We start from the raw sequence: 20,673 nt of genomic DNA, 5'->3' as shown, positions 1-20,673 counted from the left end.
TCCAGCTGGATCTTTCAAATTTGTCTGGAACTTGGGAATCCTGAGGAGCTTTTCATTGTTTCTCTTGTTAAAATATCTCTCCACTGCATTGCAATCAAAATATTTGAAGACGGTGATAGATATTAATATGTGCTACAAAAGAAATCATATACGGATAACATTTATAATTATAGGGAGACACAAATACATAGTAAATATTAGACCATTCTAAATAGTGCCATGGGAATTTAAAACCAATAAACACATCCACAGTTTTAATTAAAAGAACTTTGATCTGAAATTTAAACGGATATTAAACGCACTCCAGGTCATTGGTGAATCACTTCAGCATTGTTAATGTCTGTTTAAATGTCAGTTTTCACTTTATAGTTCCAAGACCTTGAGTGACATGTAGCCGCCATTTGACCAGGATATCTCACATCAGTTTGCTTTAAGCAATATCATATCAAGAAAGTAATAAATGTTTTGATTTCTTTTAGGATAAATCTCAATAGAATTTAGTTAGAAAATAAGTCTTAAAGCCATTATCTGTTTAACTTCATCGTTGATTACAACAGGTAATTAGTTCTTCGTTCATATTCCCTTTTGAGGAGTTAATGATTTGTTATGCAACAAAGTTGCTCTTTTCCTCCCCACCTTCTCTCTTTCCTCCTGGTAGAGTTCTATGAGCTACAAGTAAGGGGAATTTGATTGTTTCTTAGAAGGGGGTACCAGTCCTTGAGAAATGACATCAAGTTTACAAACATTTATTTGTTATATCTGCAACAGTGTGCTCATTTCTTATGAGTTAAGTCTACATTAAAGATGCAAATGTATAGCACACCTACAAGTATGGAGTCATCTCTTTCAACTGCTACCTAAATTGGTAACAGGCTTTGAAAGTGACAGTAGCATTCTGAATATAAACATATTTCACTATCTTCCATAAACAAATTAGCTTGTAAAGAAGTGTTCTAAATCAAACCTACAGTATGGAAACTCTTGATGGTGGTTCGCTAATCCCATAACAATAGGACAAAACCGCTACATCCCAACAAAAGATAGAAACAATACGCAATGAAATAACAGGATAAACATGTCTGATTACAATCTAACATCCTATATTTGACTGACCTGTAAGTCCCCTTATTTCATCAGGAAAATTCTCCAATATTTCACACTTTCCAACATCAAATGTACGACAGAAGAAGTAATTAGCCGTTCTCAACTCTTCTTTAGAGGGCTGACGATTCCTGTCGTCCTTTGATGTGCAGACAACATTGCATTTTCCAGCAATTGCTTCCTGAAATTTGTATTTAAAAGGGTGTCATGCAAATATATTTTAATATAACATGAGGACACCCTTGTTAACTATTCTGTATACATGCAGAAACTAAAGAACCTTCAAATAGTTTCCATATAGCTTTTAATTGAGAAAACAAAGCCAATATTCTGATCTGAGAGGGGAAAGAAGCTGAGAGGAAAGATTATAATATTTAGGCCACAGTTACATAAAAGAAATACATGCAGTTAAGGTTAGCAACTATTATATTTCACTAGTTAACCATAAAAATAAAAAATAAAAAATAAAAACATATTTCTTCCTATCCCTAACTTGCCTACCACAAACTCATAATGTCTCATTTGCACTGTCCAATGTAGTCATTATGCATGAAAGGATCATCTAAACTTGCTGCCCACTATCATACCCTATAACACACTTTACCTGATCACTTCCATTACTAGCAATGCATGAATGCCATGTTATGTAATGATTATGCAACAACAACAACAACAAAGCCTTATCCCACCAAGTGGGGTCGGCTAACCCAAAGATTTTCATGCTAACTGATTACTCCTCTTTCCTATTAGTCCATTATTTTAACTTACGAAACACAAATTCTAGTAATAAAGAAACGGATACATGTAATGAGCGAGATGGTTCATCTATTCCAGGTTAACATCCTCAAGCAAAAACACAGGTTAAATTCAAACAAGAATCAAGACGCATAATTATAACTGAACGAATCAAGACTCACAACAAACTGGAATATCAAAGCAAACAGAAAAGATCATTGCTCTACTCCTCTTGCCTAACCATCCAATAGTACTCTGCTTAAATGTGAGATGTAAAAATCAACATGATTAGGAAAATATCTCTAATTAAATCTAAATTACCAGAGGATTGATATTGGAGAGGCCTTTACCCTCACCCGAACCTAAAAATAGCTCATTCCAGTGTGGTTTGTAATCACCAAGGAAGTTGCATATCTCAGCAGGACGGAAAAACCACAGGACCCTTACCTTCTTCTCATGGGTCTCTGTTTCAAATATTGACACCAGCTTACCAATATAGGTCTCAAGAGAACCAGCATGATAAAGATATACGCTGTCATAAAGGAAGTACTCAACACCTTCCATCGTGAATGACAAATAGAACTGGGAACCTCTGTTATTCCGATCTCCAGCTTTCTCACCCCACTTAAACTGAAGATTTTGTTCCATATTTGTCTCTTGACCATGCAAAAGGGAGCTGTTTAAAGAACACCGAAAGAAACAATTAACGCTGTTTATCTTTCAGTCAGATAAATATCATCATCATTAGAGCTCCAAAGCTTCAAAAACATGATTCTAGAAAGAGAAACAGCACTCCCCTGAGCACGCACCTACACGGAAATCTTGCACATTTGTTAGCTGCAACAAACCCTCTTAAAAATTTTCGACCCGAATATCAAAATGCAGCTCGCAAATCACTCAACACAAGTTTTATCTTCAAACAAATTTCACATCCTCCTTGTGTGTAGCATAACTCAATGACTAATACATCAACAAATATCGCCATTACTCGAAAAGATTAGCAACAAAAATGTACATCAACGAAAATCACAGGTGAAAACCCATTTTCCCTTTAAATTTACGAAAACGAGTCACTTGACCCGCACAGAAAGTAGACATACATTTATTGAGTATAAACCCTACTTCATGAATAAAAATGGGAAAAAATTAACTCTGATGGGCCTAACACAATGCCCTAATATCTGAAAATTCTGAAATTTTCACCCAAGAAAATCACTACTAATTCACACTTAAATTTCAGATTAAAAAAATTTAAAAAAATAAATTAAAGGAAAAGCAGAGAAAGTAAAGGTAGACGAAGAGACAAGGGCCCATTTGGCATTTGGAGAAAAAGCAAACAAAAAGTCGGAAAACCCATTTGGGGAAAAAGCAAGCAGAGCAACAGCTTCTTCGAGCTCCCGACGAAGACTTGCAGCACACGGTTCCAGTGAGAAAATCGTACCTCAAATGTCGATGATCAAAGAACCGAAGAGCGAAACGCCGCGTTTTGGGGTTTAGGGCTTCGGAAAAGTACTTTCAGTGGAAAAAGAAAGTTTTAGAGAGAGATAGAGAGGGGATGAGAGAGAAAGAGAGGAGGTGGAGGTGGATGTGGCGAGGTTTATGACCAGTACGGAAGGAAAAGTACAGGATAATGCGCTGCCAGCGGAGGCTAACGTGCGCGGTAACGCAGAGGTAGGGGTGCGTAGTGTGCACCCAAGATTCGGTTACGTGAATTTCTTGCTTCGGACGTGGTTCTGTGAGTAGCAGCTGAGCTGAGTTGAGGGCGCGAAAGGAAAGGGAGGACAGGGAAGGGATCTCACGTGCATCTTAGACTTGAGTGTTTGAGATGATTCTCAAAAAAACTGGTATAAAAAAAAAACTGTAAGCTATTTTTGTGTTTGGTAAACATTCAGTTTCAGCTTTTTTTCATAGTTTTTGGTGAAAAAAGCCAAAAACAAGAAGCTGCAAAACCCAGCTTTGAAAAATCGGTTTTTTTTCACATCTGTTTTACATAAAAGTTTACCAAACACTCTGCTGCTTTATTTCACAGCTGCTTATTCTCATAGCACAGCAAAAGCAGTTTTTTTTTCAAAGCACAGCAATACCAAACCAGCCCTTATTCTAGTAGGATGAATGTTTAAAATTCCTTCGAAATATCTTTAAAAAAAATAAAGAAAGATATAGAAATATAAATAAAGAGCTCGTCTGGATATGTTTATAAAATAATTAAAATAATTTTTGGTGAAAATAATTTTTAAACCAATTCTTAGTAAAAATTTAAGTAAATCCTGAAAAAAAAAAAAAGTACTTAAATGCTTCCTGAAAGAAGCACATAACTGATATTTCTTGCAAAAAGTACTTAAAGTGTTTTTGGAATCCAAAAATATTTTCTCTAAAAATGCTTTCAGTCATTTTAAAAGCACATCCAAAAAGTCTAAACTTCACTTTATATCAGATGAACTCTTAAGTTTAAGTTAAAATCAACAAATATTGTTGATATTTCTGACACATCTGTTAAATATTAGAGAAATTCATGTATTTCGTCCAAATCAATGTTTGACAATCTCTAAACTTTCATTTCAAATTTCTATTGAAAGCAACCAATATCGATTTATCAATATTCGATATATATGTTGTATGTACATAAATTTACATATCGATATTTTCATCGATATCGATATTTTCATCGATATCGATATTTTAGTACGATGTAGTTGTTTGTCGTTTAGTGAAGTATAGGAAATGAGACTGTTGGCACGCACCCTTGGGTGCGATGATTGGTGGAATGAGAAAGGTAGGGTTTTAGGGTTGTAGGTAGGTGCAGAAGAGGAGGGGGTTAAGGAAGGCAGTGACTGTATTGTTGTACTCACAGGGTAATTTGAATATCGAAACACGCGCGCAGATAGTGTCCCTTTTTTTATATGGAAATGTATACGTGTGATTTGGAAATACTTTGGCAAGAAGCCCACGCATTCCTCATTTGCCCAAATTTCTATCTCTTCTTTTATTGACCAGGAACAAAATAGTTCATCAACTTTTTCTTGGAATAATTTTTTGTGCTACATTCAAATTATTTTTGTGAGAACATCTCCAATGGTTTAAAACAAGTCCATTCCATTAAGAGCAACTTCACCCATTTTAGGAGGGCAAGAACAATGTAAAGGCAAGGTAAGGGCAAGGGTAAGGACAGTAAAATTGCTCTTATTATTCACTCTAAATGGTAATTGTCTTTGTACAAGTACACCGGTTTGAGAAGAGGAATATCAAGGGCTATTATATTCACAAATATATTATTTTATGTTTTATGCCTTGTAAATGTGTACTTAGTATGTCACATCTTAGCCTCCGTCGTAACAAGATATTGTCTGCTTTGGGCTATGCTTTCATGGATTTGTTATTGGGCCTTAACCCAAAACGCATCTTGCTAGGAAGAGATGGGCATGTACATATAAGGCCAAGAACCCACCCCCACCTCGCCGATGTGGGATCTCACAATCCACCCCCCTTGGGAGCCCGACGTCCTTGTCGGCACACTCAAAAGGATGGTGAGTTTGGTTTTGATACCAAATTGTCACATCCCAGCCTCCGCCATAGTAAGATATTGTCCGCTTTGGGCCACGTCATCATGGATTTGTTCTTGGGCCTCAGCCCAAAACGCGTCTTGCTAGGAAGAGATGGGCATGTACATATAAGGCCAAGAACCCACCCCCACCCCGCTAATGTGGGATCTCACATATTAAGTTTGTTCTTTGAAAATAAAACTCCCTATTTAACTCTGATAATTAAATTTTAAATGCAAAGCTAAGTATTGCAATACAAACAAGCATAATTAATTAAAAACAAAACACAAATGAAGAAGATGGTTGAACTTTGTAAGTTTGGTAAGTGTGTTTAATTTTAAGTGTGTTGTTAAAAAAAAAACAAAGGAAACTTCATTTTAATCCTTGGCAAATATGACTTTTAGACTAAAACCATAAGTAAAATCAAAATCTAATTTTAGTCCCTTGATGCATTAATCACCTCATTTATTAATTATTTTTTTATGTTTTAATTATTTCTCTTTTTCTTCCTAATTTGAATGTATTAATTTTTCATTTCATTCATTGTAATATAGATAAACTAATTTTTGTTATACAATATATTTCGATATACTTGGTCTTCTTCATTTAGGTACATTAAATTCATTATAATACATTTCGCTGCATGCATTTAGGTACAGACATTTTGGTACATACATTTTGGTATATACATTTCGGTGCATACATTTTGGTACACACATTTTGACACACCCCGACCCGGAATGTCCACTAGAACTCCGAATCGAGCTGTGCTGGCCGACACCTGGAAGGTGACGAAGCCATAGAATGTGATAATGTGTAAAATGTGAATAAATTTAAAACTCAAAGTGCCTATATACACAAGTGCACGGTGAGCAGGTATGGACTCATTTCACACGTAATACAAAGCATAAGAAAAGTACAGTGAGGTAAGATAATAATTATACCAACATAAGTAGCCACCTGAACTGGGAGTGCCACAAGTCCTTATTGATACAGAACTTTGCTACTAGAACTTGGAGGGGTGCAAAATAGAAAGTGTGAGTGGGTAAACAAAGATTTTCAAAATCATTTCAATTATCAAAGGTAGTAACCCATCGCCGTAAAACCTGTATAGTTTACATAAAATCATACTATGTAGAAGTATGAAATCAAATGTATACTAACAGTAAATCTAGAAGTATACCACTACTCAACATCTCATTAGCAATATAAATAATCATGTGCTTAATAACCCATACTAGCACACAAGCCGAAATCACCTACGGCGACCTATACGACTTATTCTTATCTCACCAATCAATGCTAGCACATAAGTCGAAGTCACCTATAGTGACCTGTAAGACTTATCCATATCTCATCAATCAATGCTAGCACATAAGTCGGAGTCACCTATAGTGACTTGTACAATTAATGCTAGCACATAAGTCGGATTCACCTGTAGTGATCTATACGACTTATCCATGAAAAGTAATATGTTACCGGATCCACCTCTTGTGGCCTGTACGGCTGAACCCATAGCTCATCACATATCCCAGCACACGGGTCGAAATCACCTTTAGTGGTCTATACAACAGGACTGGGTGTAAATCAGTATGCTCAGTGCTACAATCATGTGAAGACTATGCAAATAATCGCGGGTCACCTACAAGTCGGAACCACCAATAATGGTCTATACGACAGCACTGTGCACCTACCTTGGATCCAAGGGCGAGAGCACTAACACGAAGGTGCAGGTTTATGAGCTCTAACTGTATCTATTGTAACATATACGATTCATAGGCAACCTTTACGACAGTGTCGGAGTTGCCTATCATTGCAACATGTACGACAAGGTCGGAGTTGCCTAAAACATACATGTAGTCATGCCATAACTCTATCATTTCAACTAATACCATAAACTCACCTGAACTTACCTGGGTGTCCTGCGTTCACCTTTGCACTTCAAAAGCATTCACAATAATTATGTGCAGGTAATATACATATGGATATACCATGATGCAATCTAATACTCAACCATGACATCGCATTTTCAATTATATACATATACATACATACATATATATATATAATATGGCATAAAAATGCATAAGCCATAACACCCTACTCCCGAACTATTTATTTTCGGGAATAATTATCGATGATAAGCCTAACTAGACATTAGTTTAGCTAACTATCATTACTTACGTTTCCTTACTTCAAATTCTTGATTCTTCACACATTGATTTATGACCAACATTTAACCACCAAATCATAAGGTTAAATCTCACATTTTCCACCAATGTCCTTCACATTACTCAATTCCCTAAATAAGGCTATTGTCTCAATTATTTAATCTCACTTCTTGTATGGCTGCATCTAACGTCTCGTTAGACTGCCTACGTACCCTAAATAGGGATTAAGTCATTCGTAGTTCACATTAGTACTTCAAAGCATTCACAGTAATCATAAGCAATAATCAATTTATAAACGTTTGTGGAATTATCAATCATATATATATATATATATATATATATGTCACATCCCCGCCCGAGCCCCTACGACATCCCGGGCTCGACTTCACCGTAGCACGATATTGTCCGCTTTGGGCCTCCGACCATGCCCTCACGGTTTTGTTTCTGGGAACTCACACGAGAACTTCCCAGTGGGTGCATGATACTCTTGCCTATAATTTACTTAACACAATCATGACTAGTGATTTTTACTACTTGTGAATATAAGTTCATAACGATTAGGTGAAATTTTCTTATACTCTAGCATCAAATTCATGCATGAAAACTAAGTATGCATCCTTAATCAACACACAAGAACAAGTTCTCAATAAATCAGTCAAGTAAATTGCATTCACAATTCAAGAAACAAAAACTGGAGGAAATCAATTCATATAAAACATAAGTCCATGGCTTTGAATTCACCTCTAACTAAGAAAAACTTAGTTACACATGTTCATAACAATTGAAAAGCAAATTAAAATAAACATGGAAACGAAACGAGGGAAGAAAGAACTCTGAAAGTCTCCAATGGATGCAGATTTCTTGCAGCACAAGGTTCTCTTTCTCCTATGGAAGCCACGGCAACTCCTTCTTTTCCCAAGGTTACGGCCCAAAGTGTGTTTCTGATGGTGTGGTGTGGTTGAATCAATGGATGGAAGAATGAATGGCTGCATAGGGTGTGTAAGGGGGTGCATCAACATTAAGATACATATATGTAGTGCACGGCAAAAACCCTAGGAATCAGAATTAGGGTTAGAATTAGCAGAAACAAAGGATTAGGGTTCCTAGGGTGCGGCACAAGGCTTGGAAATTAAGTCATAGCCCAATTAATTTCTGATATGGACTTATACAATCCAAATCCAAGAGGAAAAGGGCCAATTTAAATCAGAATCCAAAAGGAAAAAGGTTAGGGAAATTCGCCCAAAATTGGGCCTTCTAGAAACAAGGTGTTTTGTGGCTGATTTTGGGTCTTCTAGAAGAAATAAAAGGGGGAAGGGTGCGGCACCCTTTTAGGGTCAAATAAGGCTTCTAGAAATCATGTTTTTAGGTCCACTTGCAGCTAGAATTAAGGTGGAACAAGATTAGATTAGGATAAAATAGGATAAGGTTTGGATAAGGTAAGGTTGTTAGGATAAGTTTCCATATTTCTTGCTCTTTCCTTATCTTCTTTGTCTTGAACTTGTCTTTTCTGATTTGTAGCATGTTCCTAGCCTCTTTTGACTCCAAATTCGTCCATCCACCTTGCTCCATATACAAGTTATCCATAATAAGCCCAAAACTGCTCTAAAAGGCTCAAAATTACCTTTTCTTGCCAACTTTGTCATTAGGACCTACAAGCACACGAAAATAGCTTAAAACACTATAATAAGTAGTAATTAGCTAACTAAATGTAAGGAAACAACATAACTAAGTAGCATAAATATGCTCCTATTAGTGGGTCACCCATCCTGGGAATGCTCTCGCCCCCAACTCGCTTAACTTTGGAGTTCCGATGGAACCCAAAGCCAGTGAGCTCCCAAAAGGCCTCGTGCTAGGTAGAGATGAGAATATACATATAAGGCATACATGATCCACTCCCCTGGGCGATGTGAGATGTTACAATCCACCCCCCTTAGGGGCCCGACGTCGTCATCGGCACACATCCGGCCAGGGATTGGCTTTTATACCAAATTTTCACATCCTCGCCCAGGCCTCCACCACATCCCGGGCTCGACTCCACCGTAGCACGATATTGTTCGCTTTGGGCCCCAACCACGCCCTCACGGTTTTGTTTCTGGGAACTCACACGAGAACTTCTCAGTGGGTCACCCATCCTGGAAATGCTCTCGCCCCCAACTCGCTTAACTTTGAAGTTCCGATGGAACCCAAAGCCAATGAGCTCTCAAAAAGCCTCGTGCTAGGTAGAGATGAGAATATACATATAAGGCTTACAGGATCCACTCCCCTGGACAATGTGGGATGTGACACATTTAGGTACATTAATTTAATATAATATTTTGGTGCATGCATTTTGGTACTAACATTCAAATACATTAATTCAATATAATACATTTCGGTACAAACATTCAGGTACATTAATTGAGTCTTTCAAGTTTGAAGAATGTTAAATAAAATCAATAAATTAAAATTTAAAAAAAAAAATTTGGTCAAAAAATAAATTAGAATATGTATATTAATAAATTTAAATATTTATTGGGAGACATTGAATAAAATACACATGAATTATTTTGAATTAAGTACACATCATGGGACTATAATTAATATGTAATCTAACATCAGGTTTATTTTAAATTTCAAACTTCAAGGATTAAAATTAAAAAAATAATTAAAAAAAAATAAAACCCTTAAAAAAACATTTGCATTTTTTGTAGAATTTTTTTGGTATTTTTTTAAAGATTTTTTTGCCTTCAAATTAATCCAAGCTATTGATTTACTAAATTTTGTTCAAATTAGATGCATTAGATTGTGCCAAGTGGGACAATCTTTAATTTTCAATTTTTTTAACGATGGAAAACCAACGGTCCAGATGAAAGTACCGTCGAAAATCTAACGGTCCAGATCAAAGCACCATTGGAAATCCAACAATCTACAAGGCAAGGCAAGGCAAAGATCTGCAAGGGTGCTAGTTGTGCATGTGGATGGGCCCCACTGCTACAATTGGGCAAGTGCAATGGCACAAGCCAAGACAATTCTTGCAATGGCAGGTGAAAGGGCACAAGCTCTTGAAATAATTGGCCTCCATTTTTTGCACTAGTTGACCACCTTTTTGGGATCAAGGAAAATTCAACTAAATTACCCCTATCAATTGGACCATGTGTGGAGATGCTCTAAGGTAATAATTGCCCTGTCAATTGGGCAACGACAATTATTGCCTCGGTGGATAGTAATGGCCCAAGTGCATATCCATCCTGTAAACGAATTGCTTGGCCAATTGGCATTAAAAAAATTTATAAACCACCTCATGTGTCATTATCTGAGACTACAATCTTGTCTCGTCCCACCATGGTTCATATTCTCTTCTCTTTTCTTTTTGCATTTTTTTTGTATTTTTTTTATAATTTTTAAACATTTTTTTTATAATTGAATTAATATGGACAATTAGATTACATTTTTTTTTTCTGCAATCCAACAACCCATATTGTGTCATGTGGGCCCAACAGTAGAAATATAATTTTTCAAATTTTTTCTTTTAAAACAAAATATGAATAAGAATTTTTAAATTTTTTCTTTAAAAAAAAAAATATTTTCACGAAAAAATATGGATCGTAGGATAGATAACTGTTAGAAATCTAACAGATATTGGATGAGTGCACCTACACTGCGGGCCTCACCAACCAGGTTTTGGTTGACTTCACGTGTTCTCACGCTGGCGTCTAACACAAAAAAATATATAACGTGGTTGACATCAGCCTGATGTCAAATTTTGTTTGGCTAGAAGTTATTTGTTTCAAATTTGAGACAAAATTATCAATTTGCCCAAGCCATAAGACTCCCATTAGATATGCTCTTAGGCAATTGAGCTAGTAAATTTTGTATACTCTTCAAAGTAGGAGAAAAACTTGCATAGAACGAGTTCACTGCAACATGGCATCCTACTTGAATATTGTCGTGTTATTGTAATTTTTCTCACATCACCCAATAAACCTATAAAGTACAGCTTTACCACCTGGTTTGCCTAGTTCATTGGAATGACAAACTTTTTTCAAAAGGCAATTGAGTAACAGCATACCACATCAAGCTTACGGTAAACTGTTGCATTCTTTGATAGCCATTGGAGATGCTCTAAAAACAATAGGTGTAAAAACAAAAGAGTTCATTTACTTTTCCTTTATTTCCACTAAATGGACATGATTTCATCATCCAAAACGTAATAATAAAAAATGTTTTTTCATCATCTCTATAAAAATGTCATTTGATTTGAAGATTGTTTTACTATCCTTACAAATCAAATAAAATTCTGGTTTATCATGAATATGTTATAATGTTTAGAGACATCATTAACTAATGATAAAGATAATAAATGACTTTAATTATAACATATTGTACGATGAAATAATGTCACGTTGCAACAAACGAGGCCTTTCCTCCTTACCGAAGGAAGTGAAGTATTACCCTTTGTTGATTTATTTGCATGCCAAGGTTTGAGCATGTATTAAGCAAATAAATTTGAGGTGTTTTGAGTATATTAGTCGTAAAATATCTTTTACAAAAGCATGAAAGTCGTTGTATCTTAGTCTCGCTTAATTCTATATTAGTCACACCGTGCAGTTAATAAAGAGTCTTGAAATGAAAATATAGCTACAACTAGAATCAATGAACGTTCAAATGAGGAAGCCTACTCGAATTATTTGACTACCGAAACGAATCTTCTGTAGCGAGATTTATGTGGTCTTTTACAAAATTGAATATGTGGGCCCTTTTTATATAGATTAAATTAAATTAATAAACAATCATGCACACTTGATAAAGTGAGGATTATACTTAAATAATCACTTAACACAAACACATTATAGAAAATATGATTATTGCGGAGAACTAAGCCCAATAAGGGAGGCCCAAATATTAGCCCAAAATAAAAACAAAGGTTCATAGCCGATTTCTAATGTGTGGACCGCACTTTGCGGATCTTTGCATGCGAACAAGATGTGGGTCGTTGGATGAAAATAGAACGACTGAAAACGAATCCATCATAATGAAGTTAGGGTAAAAGCAAGTCATAAATGAGCGGTCAATTAGTTAAAATGGTACCCGACATGAATTCAAAATTTATGGGGATTTAAACTGTCCCCCCACACCCCGACATCAACAATTACCATCTTGAGTAAGTTTTGTCCTCTAAAAATTTGCAAGTACCAATTGTCATATTGAGGGTGGAACCGGACCGAACCGCAATGTGCCCACCAAACAACTCCAAATGTAACTTTTGTATCTTCTAAGGGAAGTCCCACTTTCAAATTCAAAGTTATACCCAAAGTTAAATATGACTTTACGTATAACATCAAAGGCATTATATGATTTCAACTTTCCGAATGCATTGGAGAGGAATTGAGGCAAATTTAGAGCCAAACATAACTTTTGACTTGTAAATTGTCCCGTGCATAGGAGATTTCCTAATATTGTATTGGGTTATAGTCATTTAGGAGTCTTTACACTTTACTAGCATATATGCTACAAACAATGACCGAGTGGCATGAAACATCTATCATCCATGCAGGCGTACATGTACCAAAACAAAACAAGATTTAAGGTCAAGATTTTCACACAAGAAATGTGCTTCGCCAAGCACCGTCAGTATCCGGTGGACCGGCAAACCATTCATGGTCCTTGAGCACCGCTGACTATTTTTAGGTGCAGCAGATGGAAGGTGAAGACAGGCACGCGCCGCCTGCTATGCAGCAGACCAGCTGTTCAATGGTGCTCGCTCACCGCCGACTATTTTTAGGTGCAGGAGTCGGATGGTGATGGATAATACTCAGCAGACCAGCAGCTCTTCAGTGGTGGCTCACTGCTGACTATTTTTAGGTGCAGCAGTTGGGTAATGAATGGCAAGCACCACCTGTTCTTCAGAAGACCATCAGCCGCTTAATGGTGCTCTCACCTCCATCTATTTTCGGGTGCGGCCGTTGGATGGTTGTTCGCCGCCCTCTATTTTTAGGTCCCCATCCTTAACTCATCCTGGAGGACCTACAAAATAGCATTTTCCCTACGACGGTTGAACTCAACCCGCAGTCCACGCAACACTCCAGGACACAATTGATACCAGAAACAAAAATACAAGGCACATAAAAACTAATTCAAAAGTCTATGTTTTTGTGCGCATTGGTAAAAGAACAACAATTCAGATGACTTGTGGAACAAAACCATACTTAAATTCATGCACTGATAAATGTACAAATATGCGCTGTCCTCCACCGCCTTCGGTGGGAGATAGCAAGTTCTGTTCGAACTACAAAAGATAAATATAAATATTTCTGAAAGAGGGAAAAAATGGGAGGAAAATTATAAGTGAAAGAGCTCTAAAACCCTAAAGAATGTAGGTATGGGTAAGGCTCCAAACTAACACATCAAAAAATACCAAAAAGAAGAGATGACGTTGGTCACTTCCCTTCGGCCGCTAAATTGCTTAACAAGAAAACAAAAGACGAAAAAAGAAGGGTAACCCTACAACAGTAAAAAGCCTAATTAGAAGTTAAAAAGAAGGTACACACTATTGGCTCTGCACGTCTTGTCTGCTCAAGAGTCCGCTTAAGAAGGGTGTTATTGCTGCAAGTAATGCCTTGGGACACTCTTCATGGGGAAGATGGCCACATCCGGATATTGCAACTAGTCTCTGCATAGACCAATACCCAATTAGTTACATTGAGACGGTGATCGTCATTCATCACGCTTTAAGTCTATAAATAATATTGGAGAGTTACATGCTTAGGGCATGGGAAATTCGATTCAGTTCAACTGGAACCACTGACTTTTATTGTTCACACTAGTTACCAAATCCGTTTAATGCTCACCTCCCAAAATTATAGAAGAGTAGAAAGCAGGAACTCACAGAATTTACAAGTTTGGAAGCCATAGCTTGAGAAGATTTAAGAGAGACAAGGGAATCCTCAACGCCTGTGATGACTAAAACTGGCATGTCTTCAACTGCCTTTAGTAATGATTCTGCATTTTTCAGTGAAAGTAGTGTCTCGTATGACAGTCTACCTATCTCATGGAGTGCTTCATCCCATCCTTCTACACATAGAGGGGCCTGGTTGCAAAAACAAAAAAAAGGGAGATCAAACAAATGATTACCAAAATTTGATTTCACAATCACAATCTTTATACAATCAGCACATACACTAAAGCTCTGCTTTATACTTGAACCTAATCGTTGACCCCAAACAAAAAAAACTTACAACCTAATCTCTCCTACACTTTTATATGCTCAAGAGTAAGACACACTTGGAGTGAAAACGATGTTTCCAATAAATTTTTATCAATATGAATAAGGAAAGACCACTGTTCTGAAAACAGCTGCCCTTTGATGATCAAGAATGAGTATGAGCTGCAGGAATGAAAGGAGGAAACATTGGAAAAAAATTTCATTCATTCATTCAGAAATTTGTAGCGCCCAAGAGTGGTTAAATCTGTTTGTTGCCCTCCATTTTGCAGGAATATGTCTTAACTTAGACTTAAAATTTCCTTTTCAGTTAACCGTACATTATCTCAAGGATGTTCTGTTATTTCCAATCTTTTCCCTCGTTTCACATAACATTGAAGGGCATACCTTATAAAGGCTCAAAATGTCTGTTGTCAACTTTGTTGCATCATACCAGGCACGCCTATTCACCACTTGTGTAATTTCTGTTCGCAGTAATGGACGAACCAGATGCTTTTTCCCAAGTGAAGTTCTCAAGAGTATCCTCGCAAAAGCAGGCACAACTTCTCTTGACAAGCTAACATTTAACAATACTACGCCTTTAATTGTAACCTGAATTGTATAACAAAATAAACCCGACAAAATATAATGAATATTAAAATAATAGAGAAAGAAAAAGAAAAAACATCTATGGACAATATGGTGTAAGCATATTCAAAGAAGCAGCATCATTCCCCCCCTTTTGAATAAAAGAGGACAGTAATATCTTTATCGCGTCCTATTTTATCATCAAGCATGATATCACGGAATGTTGCATCTTCATGCATGGGAGGATGACACCAGTATTTCAGCATAACAATGGTACTTATCCTATCTTAAATTTTCCAATGTCTACTGGTACACTTAGTGTGAAAGTGAATATAAAATGCCTATATCAACCAATGAACAGTACAAAACTCATACAGGGTTATGTAGACATGGAAAACAGCCCAACAGCATAGTCTTGATAGCAAAACTTCAAGTCTCTTTGGTACTAATTTATATTGGTGCAAGTAATTAATTTCACATGTAGGAAGAGTTAGAAGCAAAAAGGTCCAACTAGTTTATGATATCTTAAACGAAAACTAAAAAGGGATACTCACGTTGAAAGAATTCACTGATGCTTGTACTTTTTGTGCAGCCATCAAAGCTAGAAGACCTCCATCATCATGACCAACAAGCACCACTGAAGAAAATCCCATCTCAGAGCAGAAAGAAAGAAGCAGGTCAATCTGGTAAATTATGTTCAAAAATTTCAGATCATTATAAAGTCTAGAAGTAAAACTTGAGGAACACATAAGCTACATGGGGAAGGGGGCCAACAAGTGCATCGCTGTGTTCAATGATGTGCCCATGTTTCAGGACTGTGTTCAATGATGTGCCCATGTTGGATAAACAATTTGACTAGGATCAACCTACAGGATACACTAGAAAACTTTGAAAGCACGACAGTAGATCCCATTGACCATCCATGGGCACCCATTGACCATGGTGATCTATGGTGAGTGGTGATGTTTGTGCTTGTTATGGTGATGATGGTGATATATGGAGCATCCATGGGCACCCATTGACCATCCCCACCCAACTCAAGGGTAAAGTACATGGAACTTATCATAGAGTAACTAAAGTGGGAGACCAATTACCTGAGAATCAAGTTTATAAGGATTAGGCATTTCTTTATCCTCCCAATCTTCCCGTCGCAGCCTTGAGGTTAGGCCCCAACCAGGGCGATCAAAAGCAGCAACTGTGCAACCAACTTGCCGAGAAAGGGTTCCCATCACATGCCTCCAAGAAAAGGCCCCTCCCCCAAACCCATGCACTAATAGAATACCAAACTGACCACTTCCTTCCATTTCTTTGTTTGGAGTACCAAAATTTAATTTACTACCCTCATCCTCTTCACCAGCATTGGATAGTCTCAAGACAGGAATCTCTTCAGAAAGAACAGGAGAAACTGTAGAACCGTCCAATAAAGGTACATAGAGAGATGAGCCGTGAAATTGATTGCTGTAGCTCCTGTGGAGATGGTTTTGGCCTTTCGATAACAAGCTTAACGGATGTCGATCTAGTTTTGGCCTCCCCATAGCCATTTTTGGGGAGCTAGGTTCAAGAAATGCAGTGGATGACAAGGAACGAGGTGGTGAACCAGGCAAGCTAAGCTTGTAATGAAGAGTAAGCCCCCTGCACGTGATGAATAAGCTGTCAATATCTGTAATTACTCTGACTGGGAGTTCACCATCATCTCGAGCTGTAGAAAAAGGCTTACGCCTCATTTCACTGTCACTTTTTGGGGTTTTTCCTCCCGAGGGAGTGGGAGATCTTGGGACCTTCTGATAGCCAGAGAATACATTTTTGCATGAAAGGACCTGTTCATTTGATAAACAAAGTTCGTTACAAACTACCAAAAGTTATAGTTAGATAATCTGTAATAAGCAGAAGGCAGAGGCTGTTAGAGTGCATAATTATTCCATGCATTGTGGTTGCAAAACTCTTTTGACAATTAAGAATAACGGAAAACTGAGTATGAATAAAGAAAATTTAAACAAAAACAAAAAAACCTTAAGCAAACTTACAGCTTCTGGATCAACTCGGTGAAATAGGAGCTTTCTCCTTGCTCTGCAACTTGTTCTATAAGCAACCACAGTATGTCCAAGGGCAAAGACTACTGATGAGAGAAACAAGACCGGCATTCCCCATGACTTCTTCAAGTGGAGCTTCTGCCTTGAGAGGGAAGATGAAGCTTCAGCCTCGATTTGAGAATTTACAGTGAAAAGACAAGCTTTGATTGAAAGAAGTAGAATTGAGATAAAGGAACAGAAAGTCACAGTTCCAAGGTATGGACTGTGTGAGAGAGCAGGGCCATCGCACATGGAATGCACACCTGCAATAAACGAAATCCATAAATTAGCATATATATACCACACACAAGGAAGGTTCATTCGTATCGCTGCTATGTTTATAAATTCTGTAAGCATGGCCATAGAGACATCTTCCGAATGGTTGCTGAGAAAACATAGCTGTAAAAGGCATTTTGTACATCACTCGAAAAGTAAACTCAGCTTTACTAAGCGAAATACTCGAACTGACGTTACTTGTCAGCAAAATAGCAATGTTAGGTTCAAACTGATTGGTAACAACAGGGCACTACCTACAGGCTCATTTCATTCATGTCTAAAGCCACACAGTACAGAGGGATCGTTCGAACCCGAAAAATGCAACCATTCCATTTTGCTCAAGATGTCTAATCATCAAGGAACAAAAACCCGAAAGGAAATTAATCATAATAAACAAACAATGTAACTTTGTGATCAAAACACATAGTAGTGGGGAAACAAATTTCAAAATCCATAAATTTCTTTCAAATTTAAAAAAAATAAACACACTTTGGATTCCTAAAGGGGAATATCAAAGTTCAATCACAAAATACTAAAACTAAAAAAATTAAAAAATAAAAATAAAAAGCTCAGAAAAAGAAATAGAAAAGTGCATACAGATAATGATAAGAGATCTGATAAAGGAAACCAGAGGAATATCGTTGAGCGAGCTCTTGAAGGCGTATCGATGCAAATGCTCTTTGAATCCGTAGCACGTCACGCACGTGAAGCTCGATATCAACACGCACGGCACCAGCATGTCCCCTATCGCCACCAGCGCCGGCAGCGACGACACTAGCAGCGACGCCACCATCGCCACCATGAAGAACACCGTCCGTACGCATCTCCGAACCTTCTCCAAGAAGTAACCTCCCTTCGCCATTCCAACAAGAAGAAGCAACAGCAATGATCCAACCCGACGGCACTCGCTTTGTCTCTCCTCTGATTATATACAAGAGCAGACGAAAACACCGATCTTGATCGGACGGCGGCGGCGGTCCCGAGCCGTAGCTTATGTCGGGCTCCTCACGGAGCTCAACGGAACTGAAACCGAAACCCTAGACGAGCACAGAAAGTACAGAGTAAACGGCGGCGGAGGCGGAGGCGTAGGCTTTTCCGCCATTTCCCGGCGCCAGTAGAGGGGCAAAACCGTAAATTCAGAAGGATTGCTGAGAGACCATCGCTGATGCCATGGAAATTGCGGCAGCGGAAGGCAGAGAAGAAAGAGGGGATAGGGTTTTGAAGCGAAGAGAGACGCAGAGACGGAGGAGCTTTTGAAATTAATCCAAAGGCCTCTTCTTCTCTTCGGTGTTGTTTTTTGAAACGTTGTTTGGTTTTCTCTCTCTTCTTCTTCTTTCCTCATGTGTTTTTGAAAAATTCATTCATCTTCAAAAAAATAAAAAGTAATTTTAATTGTTTGAAATTAGAGGTGGGGTGGGGACCCGTGGGGTCGTCTTTGGCTCTTTGTTTTCATCGTTAATCAAATTGTAATTTTTCACTTTTCTCTAATTTATCATCGTTTTAATTTTTTTAATAATGCGATATTATATATTAATTTACACATACCATTGTTTTGTTGTTAAAGAACTTTGTGGTAGGTCAATTAGTATTACAGTATAATAGTATTATTTTTCACTTTTAAGTGAGAGGTCTGAAGTTTAATTCTCGCTAAATGTGAATTTGAATCATATTATTACTAACTCATTGTGAGGTTTAGCTCACTTTCACATCTTTAATGTAAATCATATCGTTTCTTAAAATAAAAACATAACAAGTACTAGGTTCTTCGTTCTTTCTTTTTTCAAAACTTATTATACTGAAATACTCGATTATTTGTGGAGATTGTATATGTAATTGTAATTAAGTATATACTTACTCAGCTAACTGAATACAAAAACTAGAATAATACTACACTTACTACATTGGTATCACTTTTCTAACTGCAGTAAGACCTACTTGTATTGATGGATATCACTTTATTAGATGAGAATTGTTATTAGCACTCCAAAAATCTCATTCTACACTCCAAACTTTCTATATTAGGAAAGAAAAAAACACTTATGAAGAATGTAGAATGAGATTTTTGAAATGTCAATAACACTTTCCTATTAGATATGATACTAATGTGGTATACAAAATATGAAAAGATTTGCTTTTTTTTTTTTCCTCCCAAGAATACCTTTCCAAGTATTTTGTTTTTCTTAATGAGTTCATTGACAAGTTCCTTTTTTGCTATTAACTTATTTGACTAGTTCTTTTTATTTATTTATCATTTTTTGAATCACGGCGTACTACGCGGGATTCACATGTTTTAAATATATTTATTAATGTAGATAGAAATGAATAATAAATACATTTAATATAAGCGGTCTTTTAATTAATCAAAGCAGCTGAATCCATATTAATAAAAACGATCTTTCAATTTCCATCTACATTTTATTGAATTTATATTAACATTAGAAAAAACTAATATTTAATAAACAACTGATTGCTAGCTCATTGTGAGGTTAACCCCACTTTCTCTCCTTAATGTAGTTAACATCGTTTGTTAAAAAAAAAAAAAAAAAAAAAGGAAAGATCATTTGACAACTAATTGAATCACATTATTATGCGTGTGCAAGTGACTTTTTTATAACTAGCACTACGCATCTCTTCAGTGTTTAAAAAGTGAGAAATAATATTTAATAAACAACCGCGTGCAAAAGGTATTTTTTGAATCACAGCGCTACGCGCGACTTAAACATTTTACATGCATTTATATGTGTGAATTGCTTCGATATTTTTTTATTTCATTATTTTCTATTTTTTTATCACCGGCGCTACGCGTCTCTTAAGATGTTTTGAACACAACATTCATGATTTTTCTTATTTTGTATTATATTTTTCTTCCTCATCACGTGGGTACCATCAACTTTGTTATTTGTTTATTCTTTTCTCTCTTCCCTTCCATTTTTTCATTCTTTTCTCTCTTCCCATTTATATTTGTATTATATTTTTATGATGACCAAATTACCAACTTACCCTTGCATTATTTGATA

The 20,673-nt window shown here is 36.8% G+C and overlaps 2 protein-coding genes across 2 annotated transcripts; both read right to left on the bottom strand.

Moving 5' to 3' along the window:
• Nucleotides 1–988: 988 nt before the first annotated feature.
• On the bottom strand, nucleotides 989–3,568 carry LOC137738943 (protein ANTI-SILENCING 1-like). Its single transcript, XM_068478413.1, has 3 exons — nucleotides 3,278–3,568; nucleotides 2,158–2,512; nucleotides 989–1,282 (listed from the first exon to the last, which is right to left on the bottom strand). The coding sequence occupies exons 2-3, from the start codon at nucleotides 2,482–2,484 to the stop codon at nucleotides 1,091–1,093; spliced, it is 519 nt and encodes a 172-aa protein (XP_068334514.1). The 5' UTR covers nucleotides 2,485–2,512; nucleotides 3,278–3,568; the 3' UTR covers nucleotides 989–1,090.
• A 10,150-nt stretch (nucleotides 3,569–13,718) lies between these two features.
• LOC137739775 (uncharacterized) lies at nucleotides 13,719–18,990 on the bottom strand. The gene is made up of 7 exons (XM_068479479.1): nucleotides 18,254–18,990; nucleotides 17,336–17,643; nucleotides 16,406–17,128; nucleotides 15,866–15,994; nucleotides 15,132–15,335; nucleotides 14,412–14,612; nucleotides 13,719–14,195 (listed from the first exon to the last, which is right to left on the bottom strand). Exons 1-7 carry the CDS (start codon nucleotides 18,516–18,518, stop codon nucleotides 14,073–14,075), a joined length of 1,953 nt encoding a protein of 650 aa, XP_068335580.1. The 5' UTR covers nucleotides 18,519–18,990; the 3' UTR covers nucleotides 13,719–14,072.
• Nucleotides 18,991–20,673: the final 1,683 nt, after the last annotated feature.

The sequence above is a fragment of the Pyrus communis genome, chromosome 7, assembly GCF_963583255.1.
Source record: "Pyrus communis chromosome 7, drPyrComm1.1, whole genome shotgun sequence".
Classification (NCBI taxonomy): Eukaryota; Viridiplantae; Streptophyta; class Magnoliopsida; order Rosales; family Rosaceae; genus Pyrus; species Pyrus communis.
The sequence above is the reverse complement of the archived record's forward strand: the minus strand, read 5'-3'. Positions and strand labels throughout refer to the sequence as shown.

Coding starts and splice junctions, on each gene's coding strand:
- LOC137739775 (XM_068479479.1), bottom strand. CDS start 18,518: ATGGCGAAGGGAGGTTACTTCTTGGAGAAGGTTCGGAGATGCGTACGG. Junction 17,644..18,253: donor CAGATCTCTTATCATTATCT/GTATGCACTTTT, acceptor CGTTTATTGCAG/GTGTGCATTCCATGTGCGAT. Junction 14,613..15,131: donor ACATTTTGAGCCTTTATAAG/GTATGCCCTTCA, acceptor TTTTGCAACCAG/GCCCCTCTATGTGTAGAAGG.
- LOC137738943 (XM_068478413.1), bottom strand. CDS start 2,484: ATGGAACAAAATCTTCAGTTTAAGTGGGGTGAGAAAGCTGGAGATCGG. Junction 1,283..2,157: donor TCTCCAATATCAATCCTCTG/GTAATTTAGATT, acceptor TACAAATTTCAG/GAAGCAATTGCTGGAAAATG.